Source organism: Lissotriton vulgaris, chromosome 4_1 (assembly GCF_964263255.1).
Source record: "Lissotriton vulgaris chromosome 4_1, aLisVul1.2, whole genome shotgun sequence".
Taxonomy (NCBI): Eukaryota; Metazoa; Chordata; class Amphibia; order Caudata; family Salamandridae; genus Lissotriton; species Lissotriton vulgaris.
The window spans coordinates 1,401,601,509-1,401,618,406 of NC_141691.1; the positions used below are offsets into that span (position 1 = coordinate 1,401,601,509).

The window sequence follows — 16,898 nt, forward strand, 5'->3', positions numbered from 1 at the left end:
CCCCCCCCTGACCCATAATAGCCTGAGTGTTTAACTTCCGGGACAGAGATGTCATCCTTCAAACAGCTCGAGTGGGACCACCCCTAGGACTGGAGAATGCCCAGATCAAATTTTTTCCCGACTTTACGGTAAAGGTACAGGCTCGTTGGCGCAGTTTCCTCGAAGTCAAAAAGGCACTCTGTGCCAAAGACATTAAGTATGCTATGCTGTATACCGCCAAACTACGAGTAGAGTCGGAAGGGAAAACTTGGTTCTTTTTGTCACCTGAAGAAGCATGGGACTGGCTCGAGGGGTGGCGTCAATCGGGCCCCACTCAGCGCCATCGCCACAGATCGACCGAGCATGCCGATCCTGGATTACTCCCAGAAAGTCAGGATCTGTTCTCTGAGGGCAATCGAGAAGACTTGTGAACTTACCAACGGCCCACTCATTTCCGATACCAGCTGGGACGTTGTCTTCAGACCTGAATGGCACGACTGAGGTCTTCCGGCCCTCCACGACCACGGACATAGTGGCTCTGTGTTCACCCATACGGGCCAGATCGCTCTTATCTGCGGTCCGGACGCCGGGGAGCGTCCAGGTTATGTCATCGTTTATTGTACTATGTGAATATTATTGTTAAGTCTCTATTGAAGCTACGCTAGGCTCAGATAATGGGCTACTTTTGGGCGAGGGAATTCATGGCTCTCAACACACTCCGTATATGGTTGGGAGGGCGACAGGCACTCTGCCTAGTTGGGGAGTGGATAGTTTGAAATCCGCGGGGAGGGGGGATGGTATGGGAGGGAGGTGGGTAGTTGGGAAGTCTGTTATGATTATGGTATTGTTTTTGTTTACACGCTGCAGAGTTTTCTTGAACATGGGGCTTACTACGAGGCGATCCGTGTCCTCACAAGGCATTCCACATTCACCATTGGGACATACCTGGTCTCCTTTAGATTCCACCCCCGACCGGGTCAGGTCCACTATCGGCTCTGGGAAACATTCCGTAACTCAAGGGCCTATACCCGTAAATATCTTCCATTCTTTAAACCACCATGACACCCCCCCCCCGACTAAGTCTCTCTCCCTCATGACATGGAATGTCAATGGCCTAGGCAGTAGAGTAAAAAGGGGGATAGTCATGCAATATCTCAAACGCCACGCTCCGGACCTGCTTCTCCTCCAAGAAACACACTTGATGGGTAATACATGTCAAGCACTACACGGGGGGGGGTATGGGGCTGGGGGGGGGGGTGTTACAAATTACTCTTACACGCAGGATTTACCTCCGGGTCCAGAGGAACCGGTATCCTTGTCCGTAAAAATTTTGCACTAACGTGTACAAAGACATGGGTTGACCCACTTGGTCGCTTTGCTGTGATAGAGGCCATTTGGGAGGGAAAACAGATAAATGTTATCTCAGTTTACATTCCTCCAACCTTGGGAATAGACGCATTGCAGACCTTGCAGCGACTCATACTAGACCTCCCACAAGGACCCCTGCTTATTGGGGGTGACTTCAATATGACAATGAACGACGCCCTCGATCGACACCCCCAGCGTACGTCACATAGACAAAGCTCTGATCTCCTAGACTTTAGACAGGCAATGGGACTCGAAGATATATGGCGCTCGTTTCACCCGACTACTTCTTACTTCACACACTACTCTAATGCCCATAATAGTAGCTCTCGTATAGATTACCTTTTCTCCCCCACAACTGATATAGAGCTTTTTCGCCACCCTAAGGGACTCCCCAGGTGAATCTCAGATCACTCCCCACTTCTCGTAGAATTTACATACCATCGCCAGATATCCCGCGGTCCCATAATAATAACCCCTTGGCTTCTAAAAATCCCCGAAATAAAAGACTGCCTGCTAGAACATACGGAATACTATTTCGCTGAAAATGTCGGGTCCGTGAAGTCGGCTATAACCATCTGGGAGGCCTATAAGGCTGTACTTAAAGGGAAGGCGTTAGCTCTCAAGACTGGCTATATACACAAACAAAGTGAGCACCTAATCCAGGCCGAGGTAGACCTAGTACATCTGGAGTCGGCCCACAACGCGAACCCCTCAGAAGAGACGGCAACCCGTCTCCGAGCGAAACAACTAGAATATAAAGCACTAGCCTTGGAGAAGGCGCAGGCCAAGCTTCTAAAAGCTCGCCACTGAGTGTATGAACTGGGTGATAGAGCAGGTAAAATGCTGGCATGGCTCGAAAAACGCGAGCAAGGCTCCAGATGGATCCCGGCACTGTCCGGACCAGGCAACTCTCCTATCACAGATCCCGGGAAGATAGCGGAGGCATTTGCTGCCCATCTAGAGGGAGTCTACACAGCCAGGGCGCACTATACTGCCGAGGAGTCTAGACTACTCTTAAATGAAATGCGCTTACCCACACTTTCTGAGACTGATGCGAAGGACTTGGAGGCAGACCTCACAACAGAAGAGATTGGAAATGCACTGTTTGCCATAAAGTCAGGTAAAGCTATGGGCCCCAATGGTGTCCCTATTGAATTTCCTAAAGGCATGGCGGGTGGGGTCATCCCTCACCTGAAAGCAATGTTTGAAGAGAGCCGTGACGCCGGACGCCTGCCGCTAGACCAATGGTTGGCATCAATAGTTGTAATCCACAAACCTAATAAACCAGCTACTGATTGCAGCTCTTACAGCCGGATCTCCCTCATTAACTCTGAGGTGAAGATTCTGGCAAAACTCCTCGCCACCAGACATATGATAGTCCTCCCCTACTTAATTCACGAAGATCAGTCGGGATTTCTCCCAGGCCGTAACACGGCGCTTAATCTCCGTAGGGTTCACAACGTTATGAGTAGAATACCATATCTCCAAGAAGATGCAGCTATCCTTTCCCTAGACGCCACGCTCGCCTTCGACTCCATTGAATGGTCTTACCTTTGAGGTCTTAATCAATTATGGCTTCGGCCCAAACTTTATTCAATGGGTCCGATTGCTCTATACTGATCTCTGGGGTCAAGTTTATGTCAACAGTCATACATCCACACGATTTCCTCTACACAGGGGTACTAGGCAGGGATGTCCCCTATCCCCATTATTGTTCGCGCTCACCTTAGAGCCATTGGTTCGAACTGACAACTCTATCCGAGGCCTTCGGTGGAATGACAATACAATTGACAAGATCTCACTATACACACACGACATTCTCGTCTACATCTCCTCCCCCAAATCCTCTATTAATAGTCTACTGCACGTCATCACCAATTTTGGCAAATACTCGGGCTTCTCCATCAATTGGTCCAAATCAGTGCTATAAGGGATACATGGCCCACCCCCTCCTCTCCCGAAGGGGTATTCGATTGATGTGGCCCAGGATGGATTCAAATACCTCGGCATCTTTGTCACCCCAGACCCCAAAGTCTTCTATGACCGTAACCTAAAGGGCCCGCTACAAAGACTCCATACAGACATATCGCATTGGAGATCGCTGCCTCTGTCTCTCCCAGGCAGAGCAGCCCTTTTTAAAATGCTTGCATTTCCTCGCTTTCTGTACGCCTTGCAGAATTGCCCATTTCCCATTGCCGACTCCTATTTTAATGCACTAGAAGGCGACCTCCGCCTCCTCCTATGGGACGGCAGCTCTCCCCGCATAGCTCTTCTTTCGCTCACACAGGGGTGGTACGATGGTGGTATTGCCTTGCCAAACATGTGGCTTTATTATTGGGCATCTCAATTGAAGGCCTCCAACACTTGGCTATATGGTCCACCAACCAACCCTGCTTTCCATCTTGAACGATATCAGACGGGCCGTGAGGGCTACCCTGGTGCCTTATATGGTAAGCCTTCCCGCACTCGCTATATAGGCCCGATATCACAAACACTAGCAATCTGGCACTGAGCTAATAAGCGCCTCGGCTGGTCTGACACTCGCACGTTAGCTACTCCGCTCTGGGCCTCACATACACTGGGCTCCCTCTGTCATTATCAGGGCATTGACAAATGGGACATGATCGGCATCTCTACCTTGGGAGACATGATCCATAAGGGCAAACTGCTGACGTTCATAGAGCTCCAGAAGAAATATGATTTAGCCCACTCTGAGGCCTTCCGCTACCTCCAAATCAAACATGCCATACTCACTAATGTCCCTGATCTTTCTTCTCTCCCACAATCCTCACCCCTTGAGGATAGACTATTATCAGAACCTCTTCAGGCCAAGGCGATATCCTATACCTACCGCAAGCTAAGCAATAACATGCCTAACACTTTCCAACTCCTGAGAGACAAATGGCAGGGCGGCATTGGGGCCTTGGAGGATGCTGAATGGCAGGCGGCACTGATGTCCCCGCGAGAGTCGGCTATCAAACACAGATTCAGGCTAATACAATTGAAGATATTACATGGGGAAATAAATGTCTGCTCCCCTCCTAGCCAAAATTGGAAGGCGCACAACCGACGCCTGTCTCCGTAACTGTGGGCTTGTCGGCACTTTTACCACACTATTTGGGACTGCCCGATGATCCAGAGTTAGGAAAGGTCTATAGCAAAGTGACAGACATTGATTAGATAATACAATTTACGTTTTTTTGTAAATAAAAACCTAGAATGAAACAGTATATTAAGTCCACTTGTGTACAGAAACCAATGAGCAAAATAATTTCTGATAGAGCTTTATTGTTTATTGTTGTTGACTATTTTTCTTTTGTTTTCTACTGTTTTTTGTATATATAGTTTTTATAAGTGATTATGTGTTTAAATTTTATATAGTCTTGAATTAAAAAATACAAAATAAAAAATACAAAATCAATAGACATGAAACATATATACAGTGATGAAGGCAAAGCGGTAGACACCACTACGAGCGTTTCGGCTCTTGAGCCTTCTTCAGGTGACCGTCTATTGTTGGAGTTTCAAAGAGTCCAGGACTCACAGTTAGGTGTGGCGTGGATATAAAAGGTCAGTCGGTAAAGGCAGCTTCTTAAGATCTTGAGATGTGGAACGATGTAGTCCTATAGCTTGTCATATGATGTTATGACATCAGAGAAAAGGAGGTGGTAGAACAGTATAGTGGAGGTAGCTTAGATTCAGATCGTTATTTGTGTTGACATTTGTAGAACCTCCACGAGGATAACTTCCAGTGAGTAGATGGTAAGGTGATGAGAGCAATAGTGAAGGAAGCGAGTATTTATCTCCACAAGTTGATAAAATATCCGGAGGCGAGCAATAATGATGTATAATTGTTAGCACGAATATTTTGTATCCACCTAAAGATAAAGTAGAAAGGATGTCCCAGGAGCGGAAGATACTATGGAGGATGCTTGCATTCTAGCATACCGGTGTGCGGTCTTTTGGCTGTCGAGTACTGCTACCAGTCCTTTTCTACCAGGAGCTTCACTATTTTCATCAAACCTCACGGGCAATGCTATGACCTGATCATCCTCCATAGTATCTTCCGCTCCTGGGACATCCTTTCTACTTTATCTTTAGGTGGATACAAAATATTCGTGCTAACAATTATACATCATTATTGCTCGCCTCCGGATATTTTATCAACTTGTGGAGATAAATACTCGCTTCCTTCACTATTGCTCTCATCACCTTACCATCTACTCACTGGAAGTTATCCTCGTGGAGGTTCTACAAATGTCAACACCAGTCATCTGACCTTCCGAAAGATCTTAAAAACATACCTATTTTCCAGTAACTGATCTCTCCCTGTTAATATGTACCATTTCATCTGACCACAAACCATTTGAAGCAATATTCTCACTGGCAAAGCGTGGAGATACCCCTTCGGGGGTCTATTCAGGCGCTATAGAAGAATATAAAATAAATAAATAAAAAATAAATAACGATCTGAATCTAAGCTACCTCCACTATACTGTTCTACCACCTCCTTTTCTCTGATGTCATAACATCATATGACAAGCAATAGGACTACATCGTTCCACATCTCAAGATCTTAAGAAGCTGCCTTTACCGACTGACCTTTTATATCCACGCCACACCTAACTGTGAGTCCTGGACTCTTTGAAACTCTAACAATAGACGGTCACCTGAAGAAGGCTCAAGAGCCGAAACGCGCGTAGTGGTGTCTACCGCTTTGCCTTCATCACTGTATATATGTTTCATGTCTATTGATTTTGTATTTTCTCTTTTGTATTTTTTAATTCAAGACTATATAAAATTTAAACACATAATCACTTATAAAAACTATATATACAAAAAACAGTAGAAAACAAAAGAAAAATAGTCAACAACAATAAACAATAAAGCTCTATCAGAAATTATTTTGCTCATTGGTTTCTGTACACAAGTGGACTTAATATACTGTTTCATTCTAGGTTTTTATTTACAAAAAAACGTAAATTGTATTATCTAATCAATGTCTGTCACTTTGCTATAGACCTTTCCTAACTCTGTTTCTTCCCTATGTATAGCAAGTGCTACTATATTATATAGGGGTCCCCTTTTTCCAAATATTTACTGCCCGATGATCCAACACTTGTGGGAACGTGCGACCCATAAGATGTCTGATGCACTGGGAAAGCCTGTCCCACTATCTCCTAAAGGCGGACTCCTTAATGTGTGGGACCCACAGATCTCACTGCGCTGGAACGACAATGGGCAGCTTTGGGCTTTCTCTTATTAAAGCATGAAATAGCAATGCAATGGGGCTCACCAAATAAACCGCTCTTGATCAGATGGTTCGCTGCAATGGATACATGTATGTGGTCCGAAAAAACTGTGTACAAGGTCAGAGGGTGTCCTGGGAATTGGGATAAGAAATGGGGTCACTGGAGGAGCCAAGATGGCCACGGAGACGGACGTGTAGCCTCCCGGCTCCTCAAGCCTTTGTTCCCCGAACAGCAATCCTGCTTACTATCCTGCCTCTGTTTATCGGCGGGATGTTTGGGGAAGTTCCCTGATTCCGTTGGTGTCCCTCCGGTGTTCCTACCTGCCCGGCAACCTGATAAATCGTCGAGATGCACGAAGGCGACGACTCTAGCCCTGGACCCGGGACCTGTGATACGAAGCGCCGCCTGTGACTGCCGCGGCTGCAGGGGCCGATCACTTTGGAGCGGCGCTGCCGTCCTGCGCTGGCCGAATGGATGTCTGGCCTTTACGCCGGGCGCTTGTGTGATTGGGACTGCCTGCCGATTTGGAGCCTGAACTGCCGCTTTCCACTGTGGAACGCTGAAGAATAGCCGCTCATTGCTTTTCCGACATCGGAGGTGCCCCTGCAGCCCGGACTCCCTCATTGCCTCGCCTCTCCTGTGCCGATCCGAGAAGAGCCCCCCCACTGCATGCAGCCTGCTGCTGAGGACCTGCCCTGTCCCGACGGAGCTGCCCGTCTCCTCCTGATGCCGACTCTGCCTGCAATCGCTGCTTGCTCTGACGGCGGGACCACGACGGCTGGCTCATCTATAGAAATGGCGGACAGCGCCCTGGCTCCTGACCGACATATCCGGCTTGCACCCAGTTGGGGAGCAGAACTGGCTGAAGCGTCACGTACCACCGAGGCAATGGATGACCAATCGCCATTTACCCTCGCCTCTGTTTTCCTGGCTCTTACTCGACTGAGGGGTGAGTGGTGTGCGAGCTCGCGACTGCTGGAGGAGAAGCTGGATGGCTGCCTGTCTGGATCGGACTATATCTTGCCCGTCCTCTCTCCTTGCCATAATGAACAGTCCCCGCTGCTCCCTGTCCGTGAAACATTGTTGCCGGGGAAGTGTGCAATTGATCAACAGCTTCGCGACGACATGGAGAGGGAGGTACATTCTATCCGCCCTTGTACTGCTACAATGTCTCTTTCCCCAACGCGGAGCACAACCTCGCCCATGGAGCTCAAGGGGCCGCCGCTGCAATATCTGACTATCCTGTCTGACTGTGCCTACTTATTGGATACATTGCTAACTCCCTCACTGTGTGGTGATATTGCTTCTGACACGCAGCTCCATTTATGTATTGACTCTGTTTGGGACTGGCGACATCTATCCTGTCCTCGGACATTTCCTCATTACCGAGTGTGGCCATTTTGTTTCTTTGTTCTTGTTGGGGCGGGCTCTCCCTTTCTCTTCGCAGTTGCTGGCTTCTCAAGAGGGGCGGGCGCAGGGGGGCGTCCCAGATCGGGCCAGGGCTAGGTCTTATGTAGTGGAATGAACGCATGGGCGGGCGGGGACTAGGTTGGGACTGTTTATTGTTTGCTTTGCTTGCGCAATTGGAATTGACCCTCCCCATATGCTGTTCTGCTTGCTAGTTCAGTTGTGCCTATGATAATTGGGGGGGGGAACGCTTAGTCGGCTGATGGTGACCGGGAGTATGTGAAAATGACCTCCTCCCAATTTTTCTGAGAGTTGAAGATTAGGATTCTCTTTTCTCACTCTCTGTATCTTGGAGTTTATGGTATTCTTTTCCTTTCTTACTTCTTTCTTCTTCTCGCTATATTTCGGGTTTATGGGGCGCCAGACACACTGCTGGGGGGGGGGGGGGGGGGTAGGCCATAGCCTCTGCATGCGTGTAGGGTGGGGGGTTAGTATTTTAGTTGGTTTCGGTTCTATGGTGCCTTATTTTTTTCCTTCTTCATTTTTGTTTTTCCTTTTTCTGTCTTGGTCCGTGTCTAGGCATGCTAGGGGATGGGTGGCAGCGGTTGCTGGGTGGGATGTTAGGACTGCTACCTTGTTGTAGTCATTGTATGCTGCCACGCCGCCTGGGTGGGGACTTGTTTGTCGGGTTATTAGATTGTATGGTGAATTGTAGTCTCAATCAGGTCCCACCTGCACGGACTCTGCCTTCTTGATTTATTATTTCTTTTATGACTTAGAAACAGTACGTATTGAATTCAATAGTTGCAAGAAAAATGTAAAATTAACCTTCATTAATCCTGGGTCACGGTGACACAGTGTTTTACAGTGTAACTCTTAAATATTTGCCGATGGTACTACGTATTGCTGTGTCGCCGACTTGCACGCACTGTTGCTCCTTGTGTTTTCGTGGCCGGCCTGATGGTTGTGGGCCCGTATTTGTTCTTTCTTAATGCATAATAAAGGTTTACAAAAATTAAAAAAAAAAAAAAGAAATGGGGTCACTGGAATGTCTATAGGGGCGAGCTTTGTAGTTCCCCTACAACTGATATGGCGATGACCAGATTTGGTCCTCCCCGCACTCTAACTAGTAATGCACCGCTGTAATGTATGCCTTCTATGTCAATATTTGTGCTTAATGACTGCCAACTGATCACTTACTCTGCTTTTGCTCAATAAAATATTTAAAAAATGATCTTTAAACAATCCCAATGGATAGGGATCAGCAAATATTGCTTTACTGTCCTCGAGGCAAGCAGAAATCCATTGTACCACCACATTGCCATCACTCACATTATTCTTATATACTACTTTACATTTTTTTTTTTAGGATGTCACAACACATCGCTCTATGCTAATGAGATCATATATCTAGAGCAAGAGGTTGAGAACATTGTTCACATATTACCAACAAACAAACCTAAAGGGCCTGATTTTATAACAGGCAAAGGCATGCAAGGCGCAAGGACTTGAGAATATTCAGGGTTGTTTGTTGCTGATACACACACTTTCTCTTGTCACCTCTTCGGTGGTTTTGTTCACTTGGAACTCTTTGCCTTATAAGTGTTGGATCTTGTGGTATGTATACACTACAATAATTATTAGTTGGAGCGATTGTCATTTTATGGACTTTATGCATTCAGTGAAAACAGTAATTATTGCTGATAAATCATAATAGGATGATTAATGACACTAATGAGAAACATTTTTTGTAGTGGATGTGGCTTTTTCAGGCATTGTCATTATCCCAGTACAAATTGTATGCACAGTACAGTTACTCATTAGGAAAAAGGCAGTTCACAAAGCTAACCACATCATGCAACAAACACAACCTACCCGTTTGCATGAGATTTACACTTGTGCCATTGGACGCTGCCACCGCAAATGCAATTATGTAGTTGAACCAATTTACGGCAGCTTGATATCCCTTTGCTATAACATAGCACTACGTTTACGAACATTGGGAATCAGACAAAACCCTTTTGCAGAACAGTGGGAACTCACTGTTCTAAAATGAAAAAGTAGGCAGTTTATCAGGCATAGCCAGGGCCAAGCTGAGGATTGGTGGCTTTGTTAGTACATTATTGGAAAGGTGTTGTCTTTAAGTGCATCTCTGAATCCTCATCATTAGCGAACAGTTTCACACCTGGTTATTCACTCTAACAAAAAAAATATGTTATCAGTGTTTTATGCAAGGCATTGGTTAGTCCCAAGAGATCAAAGGGTGGTGAGTGTACACTAACAAATAGCCACATTACAAAGCATCATATTTCTAGACATCTCTACATATTGTGCTAAAGCAATTAATAGCAACCAAATACATTATTTTTAATTCATTGGTCTATGCATTCCAACAATCGGCACCCTTCCAGATCGGTCACAAACTGTAAACATGTCATCACTTGAAATTAATATTGTATAAAAGGACAAGCCAATGTGCATTATGGAATCAAAACATTATGTCTAGGGCACAAGAATGCAACTAACCTAAGAAGCTCACACGTTCTATTCACATTACATTTTATATTTTCAGTGAATTCATTTTGTACAGCCACTTTAAGTAATATATGTGTATGATAAAATGCCAGGCTGAGGCATCACCAATTATACATATAGGCTTAATCAAAATGTAATTTGAAAAAATAGTTAATAAATAAGCACGTACTGATTCTGATACCAGGAGAGAACTCCGTGTTCTACTAAGACCCAGTAGAGTTTCCATCCAAAGAAACGTGAGCTCTGTGAAAAGATTATAAAACAAATAGCATGCATATGAGATTTTGAACTCATGACAAAAAGAGTTTTTATGGTATGCCAGTAAAGAATGTATACCGTTTACTGCAGAAGTTTCATGCTGACAATTCTGCTTGCTACATTTTCCAGAAACCTGACCATAATTGTGATCACAAACTAGAAATTAATTAAAACACCATTTTAGAGATCCGAGTACAGCACTTGGGGTGACTGGACTAGTTCTTCAATGCTTGCATAAGCAGCACATATTGTGCAGAGCCCAGCTTCGGTAAAGTAAAAAATCTATAGCAGTTGTTGAGTCAGTGTTGTGGCCTTAATCTACAAACAAGGAATGAAAGGGGAGCAAAGGAGGTGGGATGAGTGTATAGCAAAGTAAGCCTAATCTGTGGAAAGACCAATTCCGTTGTATTTCATGTACACAGCCACATTTAGTACTCTGGCCAATACAGATTTTCCTCAAACACCACAATGGGTGGACTTCATGGTCAGTGTCTTCAGAGATAACTGGACTTTCAAGAAGTGGTAAATTACACCAACTACTAAAAGTTGATGGGAAGCTCGAATAAACCTGAACCTTTCACTTCAATTAGATGTGTTTGGTGGATGTGGCCTATGTGGTGGTGAATTTGCTTACCGCCTTCTTTGATCTTTGTGGGACTAAAATGCCAAATAGTTGTTTATTGGCGAATGGCAAGTAGATGGGGAAAACCGCTACTAGCAAAGCAAGCTGGACACTGCTGCTGAAAAAACAACAAAGTGAGTGACAAGGAATCCCCTCAGGACAGGCTTGGTATAGATTGTTTCTCACACAAGTTCAGACAGCTGTAACTGGTAAAACACCGTCACTCCGCATTTTTTACTCCGCATACCTTTACTCCTCAAACCATTATAATGCAGGTACTGTTACTCCGCAAAATTTTACAACGCATGCCATTATATATTATATTCTTTTACCACGCATGCTTTTACAACGAAATTCGTTGTAAAAGCATGATTGGTAAAAGCATATGTTTTTTATATTTAAGTGTAAGGTAAGTATATGGTTTTAGTTTGGGGGTTTTGGAGTATATGTTTTAGGGGTTCAGGGGTATTTTAAGGGTGGGTTTGGTTTATGGTGTACAGGGCAGTGGCGGTGCGTCCATTAAGGGCGCTGGGGCGTTGCCCCACAAGCCGCCTGCACACGCAGCTCCCTCGGCGTCTTTGAACTTAAGTAACTCTCAGGTTACTCAAGTTCAAAGACGCCGAGGTTGAACTGACAATCATGTCAGTCAACATGACGTCGGACTGCCCACCCCTTCAGAGTCTGAAGGGGTGGGCGGGCCGACGTCATGTTGAATGACATGATTGTCACCAGGGGCAGCAGGAAGGAGCACAACGTCACTGAGCACAAGTGCGCAAGAGTGGGGACGGAGGTCGAATTTTCCTCCGTGCCCACGCATGAGCACTAGTGTCTGTTCTGCTGGCGCATGCCCATTAGGAGAGCGAGGGTTGAGCACCTTGGTCTCCTAATGGGCAGAGCGTAACATTGCCCTAAATTAATCGGATTGGTCTGAGGTGTTGCCAGTAGTAGTGACGGAGACACGGCTGACGCTGTTCCTGTAGGCGCCAACGGGAGTCCGGACCCCGGAGCAGTCAGAGGCAGCGCGGAACCGGTAAGTTTTTTATTCATTTTTAAACTCCTGTCGGCCCCCACCCGACTTCCCCCAGCCTCAGCGCAACCCTACCCTACTCACCCCGTACCCCCTTAGGTAGCCAGAGTCACCGACGGCAGTCTGCATCTAATGTGCGCACCCGAGCACCGTCTCTCCGGAGGGAACTGCCTGCCTGCAGCCTGCCATTTCTCACGGTAACAACAGTCTGTCAGCACATTTGAGTCACTTACTACAAGCACTGCTCTCCGGTACTACCTCCAAATCTTTCCCTCCTCACTTTGTGCCTTCTCCTCACGAGATGCACGTCTCACTGACAACAATGCTGTCACTGTCTGCATACATCACTTCTCTCACGACATGCCTACTTACTTTCACTTTGTGCCTTCCGCCCATTTCTTCACTTTTAGTTATAAATGTCAGATGTCTCTTAGGTAGAGAAATTGGTGATTTTTCCCTAAACAGCTGATATTCCTCAACTTTTTTCTATTTTCTCTACTAAAATGCAGGTCGGGGGGTCCTCCTTGCAAAACCAGGTTAGCTGTTAGTTTAAGACTAACCAGGAGTTTGACATTATTGTGTCTGTATGAGGAAAGCTTGTAGTGCAGTTGCCTATACTATACATATTCTAGTTTGTGCATTGCTGCTGCCTGTGCTGTGTGTTATGTGTGTACTGTGTGCACATGTATGACTATGTGTGTCTGTTTTGTGTAGCAACTCTTGTGCTTTATCTGTGTCTAAGGGAAACCTGCCAGAGACCATAATATACCAGCTGAGTGTGAATGAACTTTGGATGGGTGGGTGGATGGGTGGATGGGTGCATGGATGGATGCATGAATGATGGATGCAGGTTAGATGGGTGGGTGGATGGATGGGCGGATGCCTGAATGAATGATGTATGGATGCCGAATGGGTGGGTGGATGGATGGGTGGATGCATGAATGATGTATGGATGGATGCATGGATGCATGCATGATGGGTGGATGCATGAATGAATGATGTATGGATGCAGGATGGATGGGTGGACGCATGAATGATGTATGGATGGATGCATGCATGATGGGTGGATGCATGATGGATGGATGGGTGGATGCATGAATGAATGATGTATGATGCAGGATGGGTGGGTGGATGGATGGGTGGATGCATGAATGAATGATGTATGGATGGATGCATGGATGATGGGTGGATGCATGATGGATGGGTGGATGCATGAATGAATGATGTATGGATGCAGGATGGGTGGGTGGATGGATGGGTGGATGCATGAATGATGTATGGATGGATGCATGGATGCATGCATGATGGGTGTATGCATGATGGATGGATGGGTGGATGCATGAATGAATGAATGATGTATGGATGCAGGATGGGTGGATGGGTGGGTGGGTGGATGGATGGGTGGATGCATGAATGATGTATTAATCAATCAATCAATCAATCAATCAAGACACTTGTATAGCGCGCTACTCACCTGGAAGGGTCTCAAGGCGCTTGGGGGAAGGGGGCCGCTACTGCTCGAACAGCCAGGTCATGAATGATGTATGGATGGATGCAAGGTGGTTCGGGCTCGCTCGCTGCGGTCCAATATGCAAATTAGTTTACGCCCCACCACTTTCAAATGTCACCAGCCGCCCCTGGTACAGGGGTATTTAAGGGTTAAGAGATGGGTATTGGGGTATAGGGGTATTTTTAGGCATCAGGGCTAGGTTTGGGTTTAGGGGTACCGGGGTAATTTTAGGGTTCAGGGCTAGGTTTGGGTTTTGGGGTACTGGGGTATTTTTAGGGTTTAAAGCTAGGTTTGGGTTTGGGGTACAGGGGTATTTTTAGGGTTCAGGGGTATTTTGGGGTACAGGGGTATTTTTAGGTTTCAGGGGTAGGTTTGGGTTTTGGGGTACAGGGGTATTTTTAGGTTTCGGGGGTATGTTTGGATTTTGGGGTACAGGGGTATTTTTAGGGTTCAGGGCTAGGTTTGGGTTTTGGGGTACAGGGGTATTTTTAGGGTTCAGGACTAGGTTTGGGTTTTGGGGTACAGGGGTATTTTTAGGGTTCAGGGGTAGAGGGGTATTTTTAGGGTTCAGGGCTGGGTTTGGGTTTTGGGGTACAGGGGTATTTTTAGGGTTCAGGGCTAGGTTTAAGGGTACAGGGGCATTTTTAGGGTTCAGGGGTAGGTTTGGGTTTTGGGGTACAGGGGTATTTTTAGGGTTCAGGGGTATTTTTGGGTTTTGGGGTACAGGGGTATTTTTAGGTGTCAGGGGTAGGTTTGGGTTTTGGGGTAGGTTTGGGTTTTGGGGTACAGGGTATATTTATAGGGTTAAGATGGGTTAGTGTTTAAGGGTGTTGGGTTATTTTAAGGAGTAAGGGTGGGTTTGGATTTGGGGCGCTGGGGTATTTTAAGGGAGCAGGGTGGTATTAGTTTTTAGGGTGTTAAGTGTATTTTCTTAAATTGTATATATATATATATAGATTTTTTTTTTAATTATTTAAAAAAATATATAAATGTAAAATATATATTTATTTATATACATATGCATTATTTGGTATATTTATATATATTTATATTTATTTGTATGTATAGAGAGATATATATATGTATACACTATAGATATATATATATATATATATATATATGAAACAATCCCTGCTGCCTCTCGCCCGGAGCCCAGTGCTGGAAACCGCTGCGCAGGAAGAAGAGAGGAGACCTCAGGTGCAGTGAGCAATATTCCTTTATTGTACCCTCGAGGAAGCGGCACACCACAGCATGACGTTTCGGCCTACACAGAGGCCTTGATCACATGACGCACGCTGGGGAAGAGGCAATTTTTAAAGTGCTAGTGCTTAGTGGGATTACATTCCGATTGGTAGGTTTTGGCCATGTGTTGCACACCATCATAGACATGGACAACAGATTGTTCACTACAAACATCTTGGGATAATCCCTGAATTAGCGCCATATTGCAACGGTCCACTCAATAATATTAAAGTGCAAATGCAATTACATTTATGTAAACAATATTCGACAAAGATCACTGGATAAATCCAAATGTGCAAATCAATATCGTTGTGCAAAGTGCAATTTGTGTCATGAGGATCATACTCAATATATACACTATATACAATATACAACTTGTACAAAATCATGTATAGTACCAAATTTCTGAACCAATATATACAAAATATAAATTCATAAATAATGTATCATAAATATATAAATATATATGTTAAAACCATGACTGTACAGTACATTGCAAATAAATATACATATGAACACAACACCATTGATGCGGGATGAGACCTATAGTGAACATGGGTAATATCATAGCATAAATGCGTTAATCCCAACACTAAGATCGCAGCATCCCCTTGTTAATGCACAAATTTGTTTACGCATGTGTATACACTGAACTGGAAAGTTCGCGGGCAGAGGAGATGTTAACCCCACCAAAGGAGGGGAAACCATCGCAGCCTCTGCCCTGCGAACCTTCCACTGTTCTCTCTAATTGCCTGGTTGGACCAAACCTAAGCCCGGATGTATCTACGTGACTAGTGAGAAATAAGAAAACTAAACTGTGCACTGTTTTTATGTGAGAGTTTTTAAGTTTTTATGTGAATATGTGATATTGTTTTCTCCAACTCTTTCTCTATAGAGCTTACTGGCTGGTTCCTTTAAAAGTGAAAAAGCTCTTAGTACATCCAGGTGCAACCTAAGCCTAGGCTGCACTCCACTTTCAAACCATCCAAACCTCTAAGCTTTGTGTTCTTAGGACTAAAAATATCAGTACCAAGACAGACAGATACACCAACATTATATATTTGGGAGCATAAGACTGCTCAACAGGGGAAGCAGATAACAGTGCACGTCAGTATGTTATTGTCATAGACATGTATAGAAATCTTCCGTGGAATTCAATCCCCCCGGAGCTCGGCAATCCATTTCCAGTATATACCTGGTCTCTAATTTTCTCAAAGCCCCATCTCTATCTCCTCCTCTCCTGAGAGGACCAACACAGTCAATAGCATAGTAGCGCAACAAGGAACTGTCATTATTGTGGTGTTCCTTAAAGTGGCGGGCCACCGGGTATGCTGGATCACTTGTGTTGATGGCCCTAATGTGCTGGAGTATCCTCTTGTGCACCTGCAATTTGGTACTGCCAACATAACGCAGGGCACACGGACACTCCAGCACATACACCACATACTCACTTTTGCACGTAAGCTGTTTTTTAATCTTGCGTGCAGCAGAGGTGAAGGGGATAGCATATTCAGTTTTGTTCAATCCATGCTGGCAGGCTTTGCAGGATGAACACTTCCTAAAGCCCTTACTCTTCCCTAGCCAATTTTTACTGGTAAGGACTTCTGGGCTAGATTTAACTAGGGCATTCTGCATGGAATATGCTCGTCTGTATGTGATGGATGGGGTATTAGATATTCTGTCCCCTATCACTGGGTC

At 45.3% G+C, this 16,898-nt stretch overlaps 1 protein-coding gene across 1 annotated transcript in view; it reads right to left on the reverse strand.

The window, feature by feature from the left end:
* OSBPL1A (oxysterol binding protein like 1A) overlaps positions 1-16,898 on the reverse strand; it is a 2,145,795-nt gene that overhangs the window by 1,630,686 nt on the left and 498,211 nt on the right. The window contains exon 10 of the mRNA XM_086965647.1: positions 10,711-10,784. Coding sequence (XP_086821773.1) covers positions 10,711-10,784 — 74 coding nt within the window. The remainder of the gene's footprint in view (positions 1-10,710; positions 10,785-16,898) is intronic.